The following is a 17,399-nucleotide window of genomic DNA, read 5'->3' on the forward strand; positions in this document are numbered from 1 at the left end:
CTATCCACTGAGCCACACCGGCTAGGGATGGACATAACTTTAGGGGCCACCATCAACCCGCCATAGACGCTCAGCCTCGGGGTGAAGTGGCCCCTGGTGATGGTCACCTGTCAGGCAGGTGGGATGGTTTCCTCAACCAGAGCCGGGTGTCTCCTGGGCCACAGCGCCCAGCCGGGTGAACACCAGCCCAGCCGGCACCCGGCCAGCGCCTGTCACCAGCAGTCGGGCCTCCTGGCACAGTCCCCAGGCCCCAAAGAGCCTACGAAAGCTTCACCCCGACTTGGCTGCCTTTCTGTGAAGCGTGCACCCCGCCCCCCGCTAACCCACAGCCCTTTCTCCACTTCCTCCGGCTGCTGGTTGCTCTGCCACAGTCTCCGGTCTGAGCGGCTGTGGGTTTGGTGGTTTCAGACGGGGTTTCATCACCTTTCATCTCCGAAGGTTAGCGCTGGGCTCGGGAGCCGCCCAGGGCCTCCGGGGCCGAGAGAAGGGTGACCTCAGTGTGTGAGACAATGTCTGTGGTCTGAGGTTTCTCGGTTCCGAAAAGGAAGCGGATGTCGGTCTGAGGGGTTTGTGGCTCGAAACCGCAAGCCACCAGCCGCCTGCACGTGGCTGAGGCCAGACTGGCTGCCCTATTTGGGGAGTTGGCGATAACATCTCATTTCAGCTGATTTGCTGCTAACACCGGGACCGTAATTCTGCTGGTAATTCTGCCTCCTTTAAGCAGTGGGGACCTTGTGAGGGGAGCCCACGGCCGTGAGAAAGGCTAAGAAAGCAGGGGTGTGAAAGGGACAGAGTGGAAGACAGGACGGGGGCGCCCCCAAAGGTGTCCACATCCTGCTCCCCCAAAACCACCCCTTCCTGGGGCCAAGGGGATGGAGGAGGCACCTGGGATGAGGGGGATTAAAGTTGTTGATTAAGGGACTTTAATTTTTTTTAATTAGTAACTCATTCTTTTTTTATTACTTTATTAAGTTATTATATGTGTCCTTATCCCCACATTAACCCCCATCACCCTCCCACTCATGCCCTCACCCCCCTGTTGTCTGTGAGTAAGTCATTCTTAAGAGCCTTTTTTAAAATATATATTTGTATTGATTGCAGAGAAGGGAGAGAGAGAAACATCAATGATGAGAGAGAATAATTGATCAGCTGCTTCCTGCACAGCCCCTACTGGGGATCGAGCCTGCAACCCCGGACATGTGCCCTTGACCAGAATCAAACCCGGGACCCTTCAGTCCACAGGCCGCTCTATCCACTGAGCCACACCAGTCAGGGCAGGAGCCTTTCCTTTTATTGATTTCAGAGAGGAAGGGAGAGGGAGAGAGAGATAGAAACATCAATGATGACAATCACCCATCGGCTGCCTCCTGCACGCCCCACGCTGGGGATGGAGCCTGCAACCCGGGCGTGTGGCCTGACCGGGAATCGAACCGGGTGACCTCCTGGCTCCTGGGTCGATGCTCAACCACGGAGCCACGCCGGCCGGACTCTAATGGTTCGTGTTTTAAAATATACATGTATCCAAGAAACCTAGAATGTGAATGGCAAGATCTAAAAAAAAAACAAAAACAGGAAGAAATACACGAGCCCATGGGACTTCCCCACGTGCCCGGAGGAAGGAGTGAAAGCTAAAACTCAGCTAGACCTTTATCATTATTTATTAAAGAGCAAGGGAAGGTCGTGACCCCGGTCATCCTGGGCCCGCAGCAGCAGCAGCTGGTGCGTTGCTCACCTGTCCGCGGGGGCGTCACTCGGGGATAATGGGCCAGGTGTGTCTCAGCCTGGTCTCGGGGTACAGCCCTCCCCCCCCCCCCACAACTACCCCTCCTTCCCCCACACCCGGCCAGGCTCTGGCACACAAAGACCCTCAGGAATCTCTCCCTGGCAAGAAATGCTCAGCACGCCATCCTGTGAGGTAGTCCAGGGATTGTGCACACTTTCCAGTTGGGGAAACTGAGGCTCAGAGAGGAGAACCACGGGTGAACCATGAACTCGATCATGTCTAGCAGACACCTTGACCCCACCGTGGCCGGCCCACGTCGGAGGGCGCTGGCTCCTTCCCCAGCAGTTCCCAGGGGAAGCAGCTGATGGCCTGGCTCCCCTGGGGCAGCCCCTGGCTCAGGTGCGCACCTGCCGCCCAGTTCCCCGCTGCCAGGAGAGAGAGGGAGCGTGGAAAGGCCGATGCTGCCACCTAGAGGGCGGTGTGAGCATGGCAGCCAGCATTCCTTGGCCAATGCTGCCATCTAGCGGCGGCTGCGGGCGTGGCAGGCAGGCAGGGTCCTTCCTTTGAAGGCTTGGCCGATGCGGCCACCTAGAGGGCGGCATGGGCGTGGCAGCCAGCCTTGGTCTTCCTGCTGCTCCATCCTGACGGTTTCCACACCTGCTCCCAGGTGCTTTGGGGGAAGGGCTGGCCCCACGCAGGGGACCCTCTAGGACCCCTGCAAGCCCACCAGACGGGCGCTTTCAGCCCAGAGCCGCCGGGCCACCTCGTCATCCTCAGCCTCGGGGGCCGGGGCCTTCTCTCGGAGTCCATCGAAGTACTTCCCCGAAACGCCCTCCAGGTCCTCGGCCACAGCCAGGTAGGTGCTGGTCTGGGCCGCCAGCTGGGGGCTCTTGACCAGCAGCCAGAAGATGGGCCCTGCAACCAGCCCACAGAGCATTCAGTCCACAGGCATTCAGGGAGACTCAGGGCCCAGGGAGGCCGGACGTTGGCCAGGAGTCCCTCCGGGCCTTTGCTCCCGCGGTTCCCGCCACCAGGAATCCCCTTCCCTAGCACCTCCCTCCAGAAGCTGCCTCCCCCAGGAAGCCCTCCTGGCTTTTCCCAGGCAAATGGAGGCTCTCCCTCCTTTCCATCAGCCCCGAGTCCCCACCATACCCCATCTTGCTTTAAAATCACTTTTTGCTGTTGTTAATCCTCACCTGAGGATATTTTTCTATTGATTTTTAGGGAGAGTAAAAGAGAGAGGGAAAGACAGAGAGAAACATGAATGGGAAAGAAACACATCCATTGGTTGCCTCCTGCACGAGCCCCGACCAGGGCCCGGGCCCGGGATGTGCCTGCAACCAAGGTATGTGCCCTTGACCGGAATCGAACCCGGGACCCTTTGGTCCACAGGCTGACGCTCTATCCACTGATCCTAGCCGCTAGGGCTAAATAACTTTTATTATTGACTGTCTCCAGCTTGAGATCCGTGCCACCTGGTAGCACCCACTTCGTGTTTTTCAGGGTTATAAATGCTAGTTGTCAAGTTCTAACTGTTCCCCTTCGATCTGGGCCAGGCGCTGTGCTGGCCCGGTTACGGGAGGCCTCCTCCCGGGGACGCCGACGCAGGCCCTCCCTCTGCAGGAGGGCGCTGAGGCTCAGAGAGGGGCAGCCGCTCCCCTGGGTGGCACAGCCAGTTAGCAGACTCGAGGAGTTGGCTCCACAGGCTCCTCCCCGCCCCCCCTCCCCCCAGATGTGGCTTTCTCATCAGTCGGATGGGCCCTGGCCTGTTTCTGGGGCTATTCTGAGGCTCCACACAGAAAAGTGACTTGTTCTGCCCTGGCCGGTGTGGCTCAGTGGATAGAGCATCGGCCTGCAGACCAAAGGGTCCCAGGTTCGATTCCAATCAAGCCTAGGTTTCGGGCTCCAGCGCCACTGGGGGGCATGCAGGAGGCAGCCGATCAATGATTCTCTCTCATCATGGATGTTTCTCTCTCCCTCCCTTTCCCTTCCTCTCTGAAATCATAAAAAATATATTTTAAAAAAAGAAAAAGGTGAAGAAGGGAGAATTCGATCTCTGCTTGAGCTGGGACGTCATCTCCATCTCCCGTCAGACCTGGGCGCGCCCGGCTGCAGACTCACTGCAACTACACCATTGGCTTTCCCGGGCCGAGGGCGGATGGTGGGACTTCTCAGCCTCCACACATCGTGAGCCACTTTCTCCGAATAAATCTTTCTAAATACCTACAGATGTCCCATCGGCCTTAAAACCCTGCAGGAGGTTCCTGGGCCCCAGGCTGGGAGGACAGGGGTTCAGCAAGGGGGCCCCAGGCCAGGGGGGCGCTTACCGAGTGTGAAGCTGGAGAAGGCCGAGCTGTGCATGCCCGTGTGCCTGCCCAGCTCTGTCCGGGCCACGCCGGGGTGCAGCGCGTTCACGGTCACGCCTGTGCCTGGGGAGAGAAGGGAAGGAAGGGGGGGGAGATGAGGGGGCAGACGGATGTCAGATTCGCTCCTTACCAGGAAGCCTGACGCTGTCCACCCTGAGCTCTGGGCCCACCCCCGTTTCCTGCCCTTGAACCCGCATCCCCTTGTTGCTCTGAAACCTCCATATCACGTGGTTTCATCGTGCGAGGCGACTCCGTCACGTGGCTGCCCAGAGCACGGGCCTGTCCACCCGTGTGTCGAAACCACATGGAACCTCAGGAAACCCGGACCGCTGGCCCTACCCACAGAGGCCTGAAGCAGTGGGTCCGGGGGGGTCCGACAGGCTCCCAGGTGAGCGGACACGGCTGGCCCACACGCCTCTATGAGAAGCAAGGGCAAAGGGCGGGCTTTGCAACCCCCGCACTATGGACGCTGAGGTCCAGTCATTCTTTAACCTGTGCCCTGGACGGGTCCCCGGCTTCTGTCCACTAGATGCAAGGAGCAACACCCACCCCTGAAGTGACAGCCAAAAGTATCCAATTATTGCCAAATGTCCACTGGCCTGGAGCACGGGAGGCTTAGAGGCCAGTCCTGGATGACCAGGGAAGGTGTGACTGATTAGTGATGTCTGCTTCAGGCACCAGGGGGAGCCTGGTGGGTGTGACTGATTAGTGATGTCTGCTTCAGGCACCAGGGGGGAGCCAGGTGGGGTGTGATTGATTAGTGATGTCTGCTTCAGGCACCAGGGGGGAGCCTGGTGGGGTGTAACTGATTAGTGATGTCTGCTTCAGGCACCAGGGGGGAGCCTGGTGGGGTGTGACTGATTAGTGATGTCTGCTTCAGGCACCAGGGGGGAGCCAGGTGGGGTGTGACTGATTAGTGATGTCTGCTTCAGGCACCAGGGGGGAGCCTGGTGGGGTGTGATTGATTAGTGATGTCTGCTTCAGGCACCAGGGGGGAGCCTGGTGGGGTGTGACTGATTAGTGATGTCTGCTTCAGGCACCAGGGGGGAGCCTGGTGGTGTGTGATTGATTAGTGATGTCTGCTTCAGGCACCAGGGGGGAGCCTGGTGGTGTGTGATTGATTAGTGATGTCTGCTTCAGGCACCAGGGGGGAGCCAGGTGGGGTGTGACTGATTAGTGATGTCTGCTTCAGGCACCAGGGGGGAGCCTGGTGGGGTGTGACTGATTAGTGATGTCTGCTTCAGGCACCAGGGGGGAGCCTGGTGGTGTGTGATTGATTAGTGATGTCTGCTTTGGGCACCAGGGAGGAGTCTGGTCATGTGTGCCATGCATTTGCCTCCTGTGTCCTAGAGCCCCTGCTTGACCTCCCATCAGCCCCGGGTCACAGCAGGACCGCTCCAGGCTCAGAGCTACAGGTAGAGGCAGGTCACCCGCTCACCTTGCAGCCTCCGGCTCAGCTCCCTGGTGAAGAGGACGACGGCCAGCTTACTCTGGCAGTAGGCCGCCTTGGTGTTATACGTCCTCTTCTCCCAGTTCAGGTCCTCAAAGTCTATGTGCCCAGCCACATGGGCCAAGGAGGAGAGGTTGATGATCCGCGAAGGGGCCGAGGCCTTCAGCTTGTCCAGCAGTAAGTTCGTCAGGAGAAAGTGACCTGGATGAACGAAAAAAAGAGAAAACTGTTCTTAAAGTCCGACCACATGCCTTGGAGTGGGCTGAGCACATACCTTACCTCACCCTCCCAATAGCACATGGTTCCCAACCAGAAGCAGCATGGCCCCCAGGGGACATTTGGCAACATCTGGAGACAATTTTGTTTGTCCCAACTGTGGAGAGTAGGGACACCACTGCCATCTAGTGGGTGGAGGCCAGGGATGCTGCTCCACATCCCACAACGCACAGCAAAGTCCCCGCAACAAGGAACTATCCAGCCCCAAATGTCCAGCCCTCTGAGGTCAGCTGGGGAGGAGACTGCCTTCTGCCTCCCAAAATTTTTTCTCCATTTCTTCTTCAGTCATAGAACTTTTGGCTGGGCCCAAGACGCAGGTAAAAGACTACATTTCCCAGGCTCCTTTGCAACTGGATTGGTCATGTGACTAAGTCCCAGCCAATAGGATGCAAATGATTGTGTGTGTGTGTGTGTGTGTGTGTGTGTGTGTGTGTGTGTGTGTTAAGGGTTGAGTTGTGTCTCCCTACTCTCAGCCCCCAAAGAAATATGTTGAAGTCCTACCCTCCAGAACCACAGGATGTGACCCTATTTGGAGACAGGGTCTTTGCAGAGATAATTAAGTTAAAGTAAGGTCATTAGGGTGGGCCCTGATCCAATATGTCCCGTTGCCCCCTGGCCCTTCCTAACAGAACCCCAGGTACATGCAGGGTGACAGCGGAAAGACTGACGGAGTGACTGATGGACGGACAAAGGGATAGAAGGTCGAGGGACTGATGGTGGGTCCCAAAGACTTTATGAGCGCGCAGTGAGGCATCGGCAACTCCCTGAGCTGCTGGGTGACCCCAGGAGTGGCCACCTGGCCGACGTGGAAAGTGGACGCCCCCCGCCCTGGCCGGTTTGGCTCAGTGGATAGAGCTTCGGCCTGCGGACTGAAGGGTCCCAGGTTCGATTCTGGTCAAGGGCACAGGCCCGGGTTGTGGGCTCGATCCCCAGTGGGGGGCGTGCAGGAGGCAGCCGATCAATGATTCTCTCTCATCATTGATGTTTCTCTCTCTCTCTCACCCTCCCCTCCTTCTCTGAAATCCATAAAAATATATTTTTTTAAAAAAAAAAGAAAGTGGCCGAAACCAGTTTGGCTCAGTGGATGGAGCGTCGGCCTGTGGACTGAAGGGTCCCGGGTTCGATTCCGGTCAAGGGCATGTACCTGGGTTGCAGGCATATCCCCAGTGGGAGATGTGCAGGAGGCAGCTGATCGATGTTTCTCTCTCATCGATGTTTCTAACTCTCTATCTCTCCCCTTTCTCTCTGTAAAAAATCAATAAAATATATTTTAAATAAATAAATAAACAAATAAATAAATAAAAAGAAAAAAGAAAGTGGACACCCGCTCCCAGAGCCCATGCCTGACCCAGCAGGCTCACGTCCCAGGCGTGCACAGCGCGGCCTCACCCAGGTGGTTCACGCCCAGCTGCATCTCGAAGCCGTCCTCCGTGGTCCAGTGTGGGCAGCGCATCACGGCTGCGTTGTTGATCAGCACGTGCACTTTCTCCTCCTCTGGAAGACAGGGGCCAGGGCCAGCGCGTCAGCTCCCCGTCTGCGGGGGGCTGCACGCACAGTGTCCCCCCGGATTCGCGACCACCTGAAACCTGGGCGTGTGCCCTTCCTGTGGGAACGGAGTCTTGGCGGAAGCGACCGAGTAAAGATGAGGTCACAGGGTCCTCATCCAACTCATCCAACATGACGAGCGTCCTCACAAGAAGGCAAGTCTGGCCCTGGCTGGTGTGACTCAGTCAGTTGGGTGTCGCCCCAGGTACCAACAGGTCCTCTGTGCCACAAGGTCACCAGCTCAATTCCCAGTCAGGGCATGTGCCTGGATTTGGGGCTCGATTTCCGGCAGGGAGCATGCAGGAGGCAGCTGATGGGTGTTTCTCTTTCTCTCTTCCTCTCCCTCCCCTCGCCCTAGAAATCTGTAAAAATCCTATATAATAAAAGCCTAATGTGCTAAGTGTCTGGTCAACTGGTCGGCCATTCAACCAATCAAAGCGTAATAAGCTAATGATATGCTAAGGCCGCTTAACCACTCGCTATGATGTGCACTGACCACCAGGGAGCAGACAGTTGACCAGTCGACCAGTCGCTATGATGTGCACTGACGACCAGGGGGCAGATGTTCCAACTGGTAGGTTAGCTTGCTGCTGGGGCCCAGCCGATAGGGACTGAGCAAGACGAGCCAGACACTCCCTGGAGCCCTCCCGCGGTCCCTACCCGGCCCCGATCGTGCACCGGTGGGGTCCCTCAGCCTGGCCTGTGCCCTCTTGCAATCCAGGTCCCCTCGGGGGATGTCAGAGAGACGGTTTCAGCCCAATCTCACAGGCCAGGCCAAGGAACCCCACTGGTGCACGAATTCGTGCACCAGGCCTCTAGCATTTAAAAGAAAGAAAAGTAGCGAAGTTTTCACAATGAAACTTCACCAGGCAGCAGGGGAAAAGTCAACAGGGAGTCCCTTGAGCTGGGTGTGGAATCAATGGTGTTTTGTTCTCCTTCACTCTTCCAGATTTTATCAATTTTTCCATAAGGAGCATGTATTTCTTTGCATCAGGGAAAACAGTCCATCTGTGTTTGTTTATTCACCTCTTCTCAGCCCCCGCTCCTCTGTCTCCAGGCTAGCTTCCCTGCTGTGGTTTCACACGCAGCCGGGTGGAGAGGAAGAGGCTGCCTCCGAGATGTGCAGACACCGTCAACCGCGTGACAAATGACACGGACACGAGGTCGGACGTTCATAGCAGCCGCGGGAAGGCTGGCAGCCAAACGGCCAACCCGTCAGACCACAGGAGGGAGCACAATACCATGTACTAGTAGCCACAAGAAAGGCATAAAGAGAGACCGTGTCGCCACAAGAAAGGAATAAATAGAGACCATGTAGCCACAAGAAAACCATAAAGAGATACAATGCAGCTACAAGAGAAGAATAAAGGGAGACAGTGCAGCCACAAGAAAAGAATGAAGAAATGCCATGTGGCCACAAGAACGAGGAAGCTGAGAGAAGCGGGGAGGGAATCGCTGGGGCCCCACCGGGCACAGGACAGGCTCCAATTTGTACTAAAAGGCGGCGACACACCTTCCTGTTTGGTAGACGCATGAACTCTCCGCAGACGGACACGTGAGCACTGCACACACGTGAGGAAGGCGGGGCTGGGAGCGAGGGGCGGGCGTGGCTGGGAGACGTCTGACTGCCTCCCTTTCTGTGCTTTCTGAACATTGAATACTGTCAACCTTATTCCTGTTCGAAAAAATTAGCGCACGGACGGTTCAGAGAACACCAGGTGGGAAGCAAAACGAGTGAGTCAGCAATCAGTGTGACGAGTGCAGAAAACTCGAGCCTGATCCTTGGATTTGCAAAAAAAAAAACAAAAACTCCAGCCTGGCTGGTGTGGCTCAGTGGTTGAGCGTCGACCTATGAACCAGGAGGTCAGGTTCGATTCCAGTCAAGGGCACAGGCCCAGGTTGCAGGCTCAATCCCCAGTAGGAGGCACTGATCAATGATTCACTCTCATCATTAATGTTTCTCTCTCTCTCCCTCTGCCTTCCTCCCTAAAATCAATAAAAATATATATATTTTTTTTAATGTCCAGCGAAGGTGTGGGAGGTCCAGTGAACTCGCATTGTGCCTGTGGGTCCTCCAGTGGCGTAGGGATTGTCACAGCCTGATTCTGACTGATCAGTGTGCCCCCAGGGCCACCCGAGAGAGACAAAAGCCTCAGGAAACAATGGATGAATTACTGTTTCGGCCCCTCTTCCCCTGGCTGACTCCTGCTCCGGGTCCGTCCTGCCCTCTGCTTCTTGTAGGATCCAAGCTAATACAGAAGGCGTTTGCTTTCCCACCGAGCAGGAGCCAGCAAACTCTCTGTGGAGGACCAGACAGCCCTGGCCGCTGCGGCTCAGTTGGTTGACCGTGGTCCCAGGCACTGAAGGGTTGCCAGTTCGATTTCCGGTCAGGGCACATGCCTGAGTTGCGGGCTCGATCCCCAGTAGGGGCGTGCAGGACAGAGCCAATCCATGGTTCTCTCTCATCATTGATGTTTCTTCTATCTCTCTCTCCCTCTCCCTTCCTCTCTGAAATCAATAAAATTATATATATATATATATATATATATATATTTTTTTTTTTTTAAAGGGACCAGGACCAGACAGTAGAGATTACTGGCTTTGCGAGCTTAAGGCCCAGGCCTGGTTTAATTCCTGGGTCCTCAGAGCCTGGCCACCCGAGGTCTCGCCCCCATGGCCAGCGCCCTCCCGCCTACCTTCAATGATCTTCTTTGCAAACTCTCGGACGGACTTCAGCGAGGCCAAGTCCAGGTGCCGGGCGTTAACGTGGTGGTTCAGGGTCTCCCCACGAATGGCCTTGGCCGCCGCCTCGCACTTCTCCATGTCTCGACAGGCCAGGATGATGTTGCCTCCTGGATGCCCAGGATGGAAAAAAATAATTAAAAAAAAAAAAAAAAACTGCCGGGGTCCAACCCCAGCAGGTCCAGGGGTCCCCAAAGGTGTAGACGGAGTCGGCGAAGAAGGAATGACATGGAGAGGGCGTTCAGATGATCATCATAGCAAGGTTCTCTAGCCACGTTCTGGTCAGGATCTCCAGTGAGGTTCTGGTTAGGATCTCCAGCCAGGTTCTGTGTCCATGTTCTCTTGCTAGGTTCTCCAGGTCCTCCAGCCAGGTTCTGTAGCCAAGTTGTCTTGCTAGGTTCTCCAGCCAGGTTCTGTCCAGGTTCTCCAGCCAGGTTCAGTCACCAGGTTCTAGTCAGGTTCTCTTACCAATTTCTGTAGTCAGGTTCAGTCCAGGATCTTTTGCCATGTTCTCTCGCTAGGTTCTGTCTCTAGGTTCTGAGGCCAGTTTCTGTCCAGGATCTTTTGCCATGTTCTCTCCAGCGAAGTTCTTCTGTCTCTAGAGAACGTTCTGTGTAGGTTCTGTGCCTAGGTTCTGTCTCTCCTGGTTCCGTATTCTAAGTTCTGTGTTCTAAGTTCTGTATTCTAAGTTCTGTGTTCTAAGTTCTGTGTCTTGCTGTCTTATTACATCTGTATTTATACCAGTTGATTCAATCCTATCAATCTCTATTACAAAGGTTAGGGCGTTTCTTATCTTCATTCCAGGGAGTAAAGATTATGTAGCTTAAGATGATTGTTCGTAGTTAAAGTGATTAATTACCCACCTGGCACTAGTTAAGAGGTTTTATTCCCTCCCTAACTTCAGGGGAAAATCCCTACCTGGGGAAACAACCTTTCTCAGAGACCTTGGTTAAAACACATAGTGCCAAGAAGGTGAGCACACATATTAAGAACAGTATGCCATATATGCCAGGTCCCTTGAAACAGCAAGCATGGACCGGCTCCCGGCAAATTCCCCCTTTTTTATTTTTTAAAAGCGGGCATTAAAAAGAAAACCCCGAATGCTCTCTTGTATCCATTTTAAGAGTAGGATTGGCGCTTTCTGCTATTACCTGAGTCCTGATCTATCACCCCAGGGAGAGCTTGCCAATCCTGCACTTTCCCGGGGTGGAAAGGCTGCAGTGGGGTTAAGGATAAGGCTCCTTGGGCCTACCTCCTCCCATGCCTTTACATTTACCTTTCCTTCCTCAGAAAAGCATGGACATACTTCTTGTATAAAACGTTCTGTCTGACTGGGAGTAACCTTAATTCCTCTGCTAGCAAGCATATGTGTTAAAAGATAAATACAGAGTCTTATTTCTTTAGACTCAGTATGGCACATCTTCTTAATCTAAAGATCAATACAGAGTCTTCTTTCTTTGGACTCAGTATGGCACATCTTCTCAATCTAAGTTCTGTACTATCCACCTTCTTACCCTACTTATCCTCTATAGGGGGGTCTGCAGTACCCTGGTGGAGTCCTATCCGTCCTGAGTGTGGGGTTCTCAATGGGGGGGGGGGGGCTTACCTAGGGGAATCCTGTTCCAGGGTTTCCCAAAGGTGTGGACGGAGTTGGCGAAGACTATCCACCCTCTTCCTATGGTGGAGTTCGATCTGTCCCGATTGTGGGGCAAAGACTATCCACCCTCTTCCTACGGTGGAGTCCTATCCGTCCCGAGTGCGGGGCGCTTACCTAGGGGTCCCTGTTCGGGCGCCAGATGCTGGGGTCCAACCCCAGCGGGTCCAGGGGTCCCCAAAGGTGTGGACGGAGTCGGCGAAGAAGGAAGGACACGGAGACAGTGTTCAGTTGATCAGCAGCCTAGCCAGGATCTCCAGCCAGGATCTCCAGCCAAGTTCTGGTCTGGATCTCCAGAGAGGTTCTGCTTCAGATCTCCAGCCAGGTTCAGTCACCAGGTTCTCCAGCCAGGTTCAGTTACCAGGTTCTAGTCAGGTTCTCTTGCCAATTTCTGTAGTCAGGTTCAGTCCAGGATCTTTTGCCATGTTCTCTCGCTAGGTTCTGTCTCTAGGTTCTGAGGCCAGTTTCTGTCCAGGAACTTTTGCCATGTTCTCCAGCGAAGTTCTTCTGTCTCTAGAGAACGTTCTGTGTAGGTTCTGTGCCTAGGTTCTGTCTCTCTTGGTTCCGTATTCTAAGTTCTGTGTTCTAAGTTCTGTATTCTAAGCTCTGTCTTCTAAGTTCTGACTTGCTGTCTTGTTGCATCTGTATTTATACCAGTTGATTCAATCCTATCAATCTCTATTACAAAGGTTAGGGCGTTTCTTATCTTCATTCCAGGGAGTAAATATTATGTAGCTTAAGCATGATTGTTCGTAGTTAAAGTGATTAATTACCCACCTGGCACTTAGTTAAAAGGTTTTATTCCCTCCCTAACTTCAGGGGAAAATCCCTACCTGGGGAAACAACCTTTCTCAGAGACCTTGGTTAAAACACATAGTGCCAAGAAGGTGAGCAAACATATTAAGAACAGTATGCCATATATGCCAGGTCCCTTGAAACAGCAAGCATGGACCGGCTCCCGGCAAAAAACCACCCCTGTATGTGTATACCCAACACAAATGAAAACACGCGCTCACAGCAGCACTATTCACAACAGCCCAAAGGTGGAAACAACCCAAGTGTCCGTCGATGGAGGAACACGTGAACAAAACATGGTCTGCCCGCGCCGTGGAGTACTATTCAGCCATGAAAAAGGCAGAGGCCCTGACCCGAACACAGAACATGATGCTGAGTGAAAAGCCGCACGGCCAAGGGCACGTAGTGAGTGACTCCACGTCTAGGAAATGTCCAGAACAGGTAAATCCATGGAAGAGAGATTCGTGTCTCCCAGGGAGGGATGGGGAATGGAGGGGGGGGGGGGTCCAAGGAAAGCGACATTTCATTTGGGGGTGTTGAAAGTGTTCTCATTGGGAGTGGTGACGGTTGCACGACTCTGAACAGACTAAAAATCCACCATTCAGCAAAACCCAGAGAAGGGCCCGGCCCGCGTGGCTCAGTGGTTGAGCGTCGACCGAGGACCTAGGAGGTCACAGTTTGATTCCCGGTCAAGGGCACATGCCCAGGTTGTGGGCTCGATTCCCAGTGTGGGGCGTGCAGGAGGCAGCCGATCCATGATTCTTTCTCATCAGTGACGTTTCTATCTCTCTCTCCCTCTCCCGTCCTCTCTGAAATCAATAAAAATGTTTTATTAAAATATCTATAATAATGAAAGCGTAATATGCTAATTAGACCAGAGAGCCAAATGACCTTCTGGACATCATTCCAGGCACCCTTCTGGACGAAGCCACGGCAGCAAGGTCTGAGACAGAGGAGGTTAGGGGCCATCAGGCAGGCAGGCAGAGTAATTAGGGGCGATCAGGCAGGCAGGTGAGCAGTTAGGGGCATCAGGCAGGCAGGCAGAGTGGTTAGGGGCAATCAGGAAGGCAGGCAGGCAGAGGGGTTAGGGGTGATCAGGCAGGCAGAGGGGTTAGGGGCGATCAGGCAGGCAAGTGAGTGGTTAGGGGTGATCAGGCAGGCAGGCAGAGCAGTTAGGGGCAATCAGGCAGGCAGGCAAGCAGTTAGGGGCATCAGGCAGGCAGGTGAGTTGTTAGGGGTGATCAGGCAGGCAGGCAGAGGAGTTAGGGGCATCAGGCAGGCAGGCAAGCAGTTAGGGGCATCAGGCAGGCAGGTGAGTGGTTAGGAGTGATCAGGCAGGCAGGCAGAGGGGTTAGGGTAGGGGTGATCAGGCAGGCAGAGGGGTCAGAGGCGATCAGGCAGGCAGACAGGTGAGCGGTTAGGAGCCAGCAGTCCCGGATTGTGAGAGGGATGTCTGACTGCCAGTGGGATTGGGCCTAAACCAGCAGTCAGACATCCCCCAAGGGATACCGGATTGCGAGAGGGTGCAGGCCGGGCTGAGGAGACCCCCCACACCCCCCGCCTGTGCACAAATATTGTGCACCGGCCCTCTAGTATATATATCTGATTGACTGCATGTCCTGTGCTGTACGTTACATCCCCGTGACCATCCTGTGACTACAATTTGTGCTTCTTAGTCCCTTCCCTTGTCCCCCAGCTCCCGATGCCCTGCCCTGCCACGGGGGGCTCACCTCTCCTGGCCAGCTCCAAGGCAGTCTCCCTCCCGATGCCGGTGTTGGCGCCCGTCACGATGACAGTCTTGCCCTGAAGGGTGGCCTTGCTGGGACAGGCCCCGCCCGCGACGTAGTCCCTGGAGGCAAGAAAGAGCCGCCTCAGTTCCACCTGCCTGACCACTCCCCACCGGTGACCCCGACCGCTTGGGTCTCAGGCAAGTGACCCCTCGGAAAGATGGAAGGACACTGCCTGGCTCCACAAAGCCATTGCCAGGTTACAGGTGATGAGTTCCTGTTCCGCTTACGTATGCATCATTGTTCGCTCCTTGTATGTGTCCCAAAAGGCGATCGAACCCGGAACCTGGATGTACTGGGAGGAGGCTCTAGCCAACGGAGCTACCCGGCCAGGGAAACATCGTTATTGTATAAAGACCCGCTGTATTCGTTTCCTACGGCCGCTGTAACGAGTGGTTAAAACCAGGCAAATGGCCCTAGCTGGTGTGGCTCAGTGGATAGAGCATGGGCCTGCGGACTGAAGGGTCCCTGGTTTGATTCTGGTCAAGAGCACATGCCTGGGTTTCGGGCTTGGTCAGACATGCAGGAGGCAGCCAATCAATGTTTCCCTCTCATCATTGATGTTTCTATTTCTCTTTCCCCTCTCCCTTCCTCTCTGAAATCAATAAAATATATTAAAAATACATATATTTTTTTAAAAAGAATAGATTCAGAGACAAATGGCGGGGGGGGGGGGGGGGGGGGGGGGGGTAGAGAGCAACCAAAGGACTTGTATGCATGCATATGAGCATAACCGACGGGTTTCTTTTATATTTTAAGGAGCTACATGCACACACATCCCATGCAACACGAGCTTTTTTCGTGTGTCGAGTTGCACAATTCTCTCTGTCCCCTCATTTCGGATTAGACAAAGTGGTTCTCAACCTCCTGGCCCTTTAAATACAGTTCCTCATGTGGTGACCCAACCATAACATTATTTTCGTTGCTACTTCATCACTGTAATGTTGCTACTGTTATGAATCGTCATGTAAATATCTGATATGCAGGATGGTCTTAGGCGACCCCTGTGAAAGGGTCGTTCGACCGCCAAAGGGGTCGCGACCCACAGGTTGAGAACCGCTGGATTAGAGCGTTTAGGGGGCACACATTTTTCTTTGCACCTCGGCCCAGCCGGTGACATACGGACGGGACTGCCCCGATACATACCTGTTGAATGAATGAATGAATGAATGAATGAATGAATGAATGAATGAATGAATGAATGGATTCTCCCGTTAAAAAGCCCGGAAGCAACTAGACCACAATGTTTACCAGGGCCCGGAAGCGCCCTTTCCTCTGGGTGACCTTGGCGGTGACCTGCCATCTCGGGGCTCCGGTGCGTCCCCCCACGTCCTCCGGGGGGCGCTGCAGGTGGGGTGTCTGCGGGGCGAGGAGTTGGCGGTCTCCCCCGGCCTCCCCTCCCTGGGCTGCAGCGGAGCCGCACGCACTCACCGGAGCAGCACGGCGCCGCCCACCGCCGTGCCCAGCAGGGACACCGGCAGCAGGTAGCGGTTCATGCCGGGCTGGCGCGGGGCACCGCGTGGGGCCGCCCGCGGATCCGCCGCCCGATCGCTCCCAGGAGCGCGCGACCCGGGATCCACGTGGGGAAGGGCGGGCGGCAGGACTGGCAATCGGGACTTCCGGAAAGGGGCGTGGCGTGGCAGGCCGGGGGCGGGGCTTAAAGGGCGGGGCCTATGGGGTGGGCCGCGAGCGCTACGACTGCTGGGAATTGTAGTTTTCTGGCCTGTGGGCGTGGCCATGGGCTGCGGGCGAGGCTGGAGGGGCGGGGCCTGCGCGGTGTTGGAATGACGTCACACTCGTTCTGCTGCAAAAGCGCAGCTCGGTTCTGGGGGGAAACCAGGACTCCAATCCCGCAGCTGCCGCTTCAGGACCGTTTCTCTGGGCGTCTTTCAAACATAGCAGCCTGTTGCCTCCTCGAAAAATGTGTTCAGCCCCAGCTGGTGTGGCTCAGTGAATAGAGGGTCGGCCTGCGGACTGAAGGGTCCCGGGTTCGATTCCGGTCAAGGGCACATGCCCAGTTGCGGCCTCAATCCCCAGTGGGGGGCGTGCAGGAGGCAGCCAATCAGTGATTCTCTCTCATCATTGATGTTTCTATCTCTTTCTTCCTCTCTGAAATCAATAAAAAGATATTTTTTAAAAATTAATTAATTAATTAAAAATAAATAAAAATGTGTTCAGACCTTCCTCACAGACTCTATGGCTGAATTTTAGGATTCCAATGATCAGAAACCAGGACCAGTATACTAGCCTCTGGTTTCCAAACCCCTGGGTCTGAGGGAGGAGGGTCTGGTGGCCTGGACTCCTGGGTGTGAGGGAGGAGGGGCTGGGGGCCTGGACTCCTGGGTCTGAGGGAGGAGGGGCTGGGGGTCTGGGCTCCTGGGCCTGGGAGAGGAGGGGCTGGGGTCCTGGACTCCTCGGTCTGAGGGAGGAGGCTGGGTGTTTTGACTCATGGATCTGAGGGACCCTGGAGGCAGACCCTAAGGACTGATTGGTGCTGTATGACTCCGGTTACATGACATTCCAGGAAAGACAACACTATCGTGAAAGAATGGAGATCAGTGGCGGGGGCAGAGGGTGTGGGGCAGTGACGACTGGAAAGGAATTTTTGGTGGATTTTGGAGATAATCTCTATCTTCCTCCTACTGATGGTTCTACACCTGACGACATACATTTGACAAGTCTCCGCGGTCACTTAAAAATAGTGACTGCCGTTGCATGCAAATTAGACTGCGATAAAGCTGGCTAAAAAGAAAAACCACCCCCTAGAGATTTTTATATAATTGTGTTTTTGGGAATTATTTGGCAACAAGTACTTGGTCTAATTTATGATGGGATCGGACTTGTCAGCCATCCACAGACATACTTGAGAATGCTTTGAAGTGAAGAATGTTTCACTGATAAATTGTTTCCAACTGTCCCAGGAGTTTTTTTAATATTGGCTTCGACAATAAAGCTGACAGTTGACGTAATGTTTTGTTTTCTAGACAGGGAATGAAATGTGTTCACTTTGGTTCTGCAGCTTTTATAGCTTAGAGCTAACAATTTTTTAAGAGGTGTGCCT

At 54.5% G+C, this 17,399-nt stretch overlaps 1 protein-coding gene across 5 annotated transcripts; it reads right to left on the minus strand.

The window, feature by feature from the left end:
• Positions 1-1,640: 1,640 nt before the first annotated feature.
• On the minus strand, positions 1,641-15,961 carry RDH13 (retinol dehydrogenase 13). Of its 5 annotated transcripts, none has more exons than XM_036306654.1 (7): positions 15,770-15,958; positions 14,282-14,400; positions 10,057-10,212; positions 7,205-7,309; positions 5,528-5,740; positions 4,051-4,152; positions 1,641-2,638 (listed from the first exon to the last, which is right to left on the minus strand). In XM_036306654.1, the coding sequence occupies exons 1-7, from the start codon at positions 15,832-15,834 to the stop codon at positions 2,430-2,432; spliced, it is 969 nt and encodes a 322-aa protein (XP_036162547.1). In that variant the 5' UTR covers positions 15,835-15,958; the 3' UTR covers positions 1,641-2,429. The 5 variants fall into 5 exon arrangements, with proteins under 5 accessions (XP_036162547.1, XP_036162551.1, XP_036162548.1 ...); XM_036306658.1 differs by lacking the exon at positions 15,770-15,958 and adding an exon at positions 15,590-15,749; XM_036306655.1 differs by lacking the exon at positions 7,205-7,309 and having other exon boundaries at positions 15,770-15,961.
• Between the last annotated feature and the right edge of the window lie 1,438 nt (positions 15,962-17,399).

The sequence above is a fragment of the Myotis myotis genome, unplaced genomic scaffold, assembly GCF_014108235.1.
Source record: "Myotis myotis isolate mMyoMyo1 unplaced genomic scaffold, mMyoMyo1.p scaffold_m19_p_42, whole genome shotgun sequence".
Lineage (NCBI taxonomy): Eukaryota > Metazoa > Chordata > Mammalia > Chiroptera > Vespertilionidae > Myotis > Myotis myotis.

Excerpts from the sequence above, each read along its gene's own strand:
- RDH13 (XM_036306654.1), bottom strand. The coding sequence starts at position 15,834 with ATGAACCGCTACCTGCTGCCGGTGTCCCTGCTGGGCACGGCGGTGGGC. Across the intron at positions 7,310-10,056 it reads TGCAAAGAAGATCATTGAAG|AGGAGGAGAAAGTGCACGTG; the intron begins GTAGGCGGGAGG and ends CCTGTCTTCCAG. Across the intron at positions 4,153-5,527 it reads GCTGAGCCGGAGGCTGCAAG|GCACAGGCGTGACCGTGAAC; the intron begins GTGAGCGGGTGA and ends TTCTCTCCCCAG.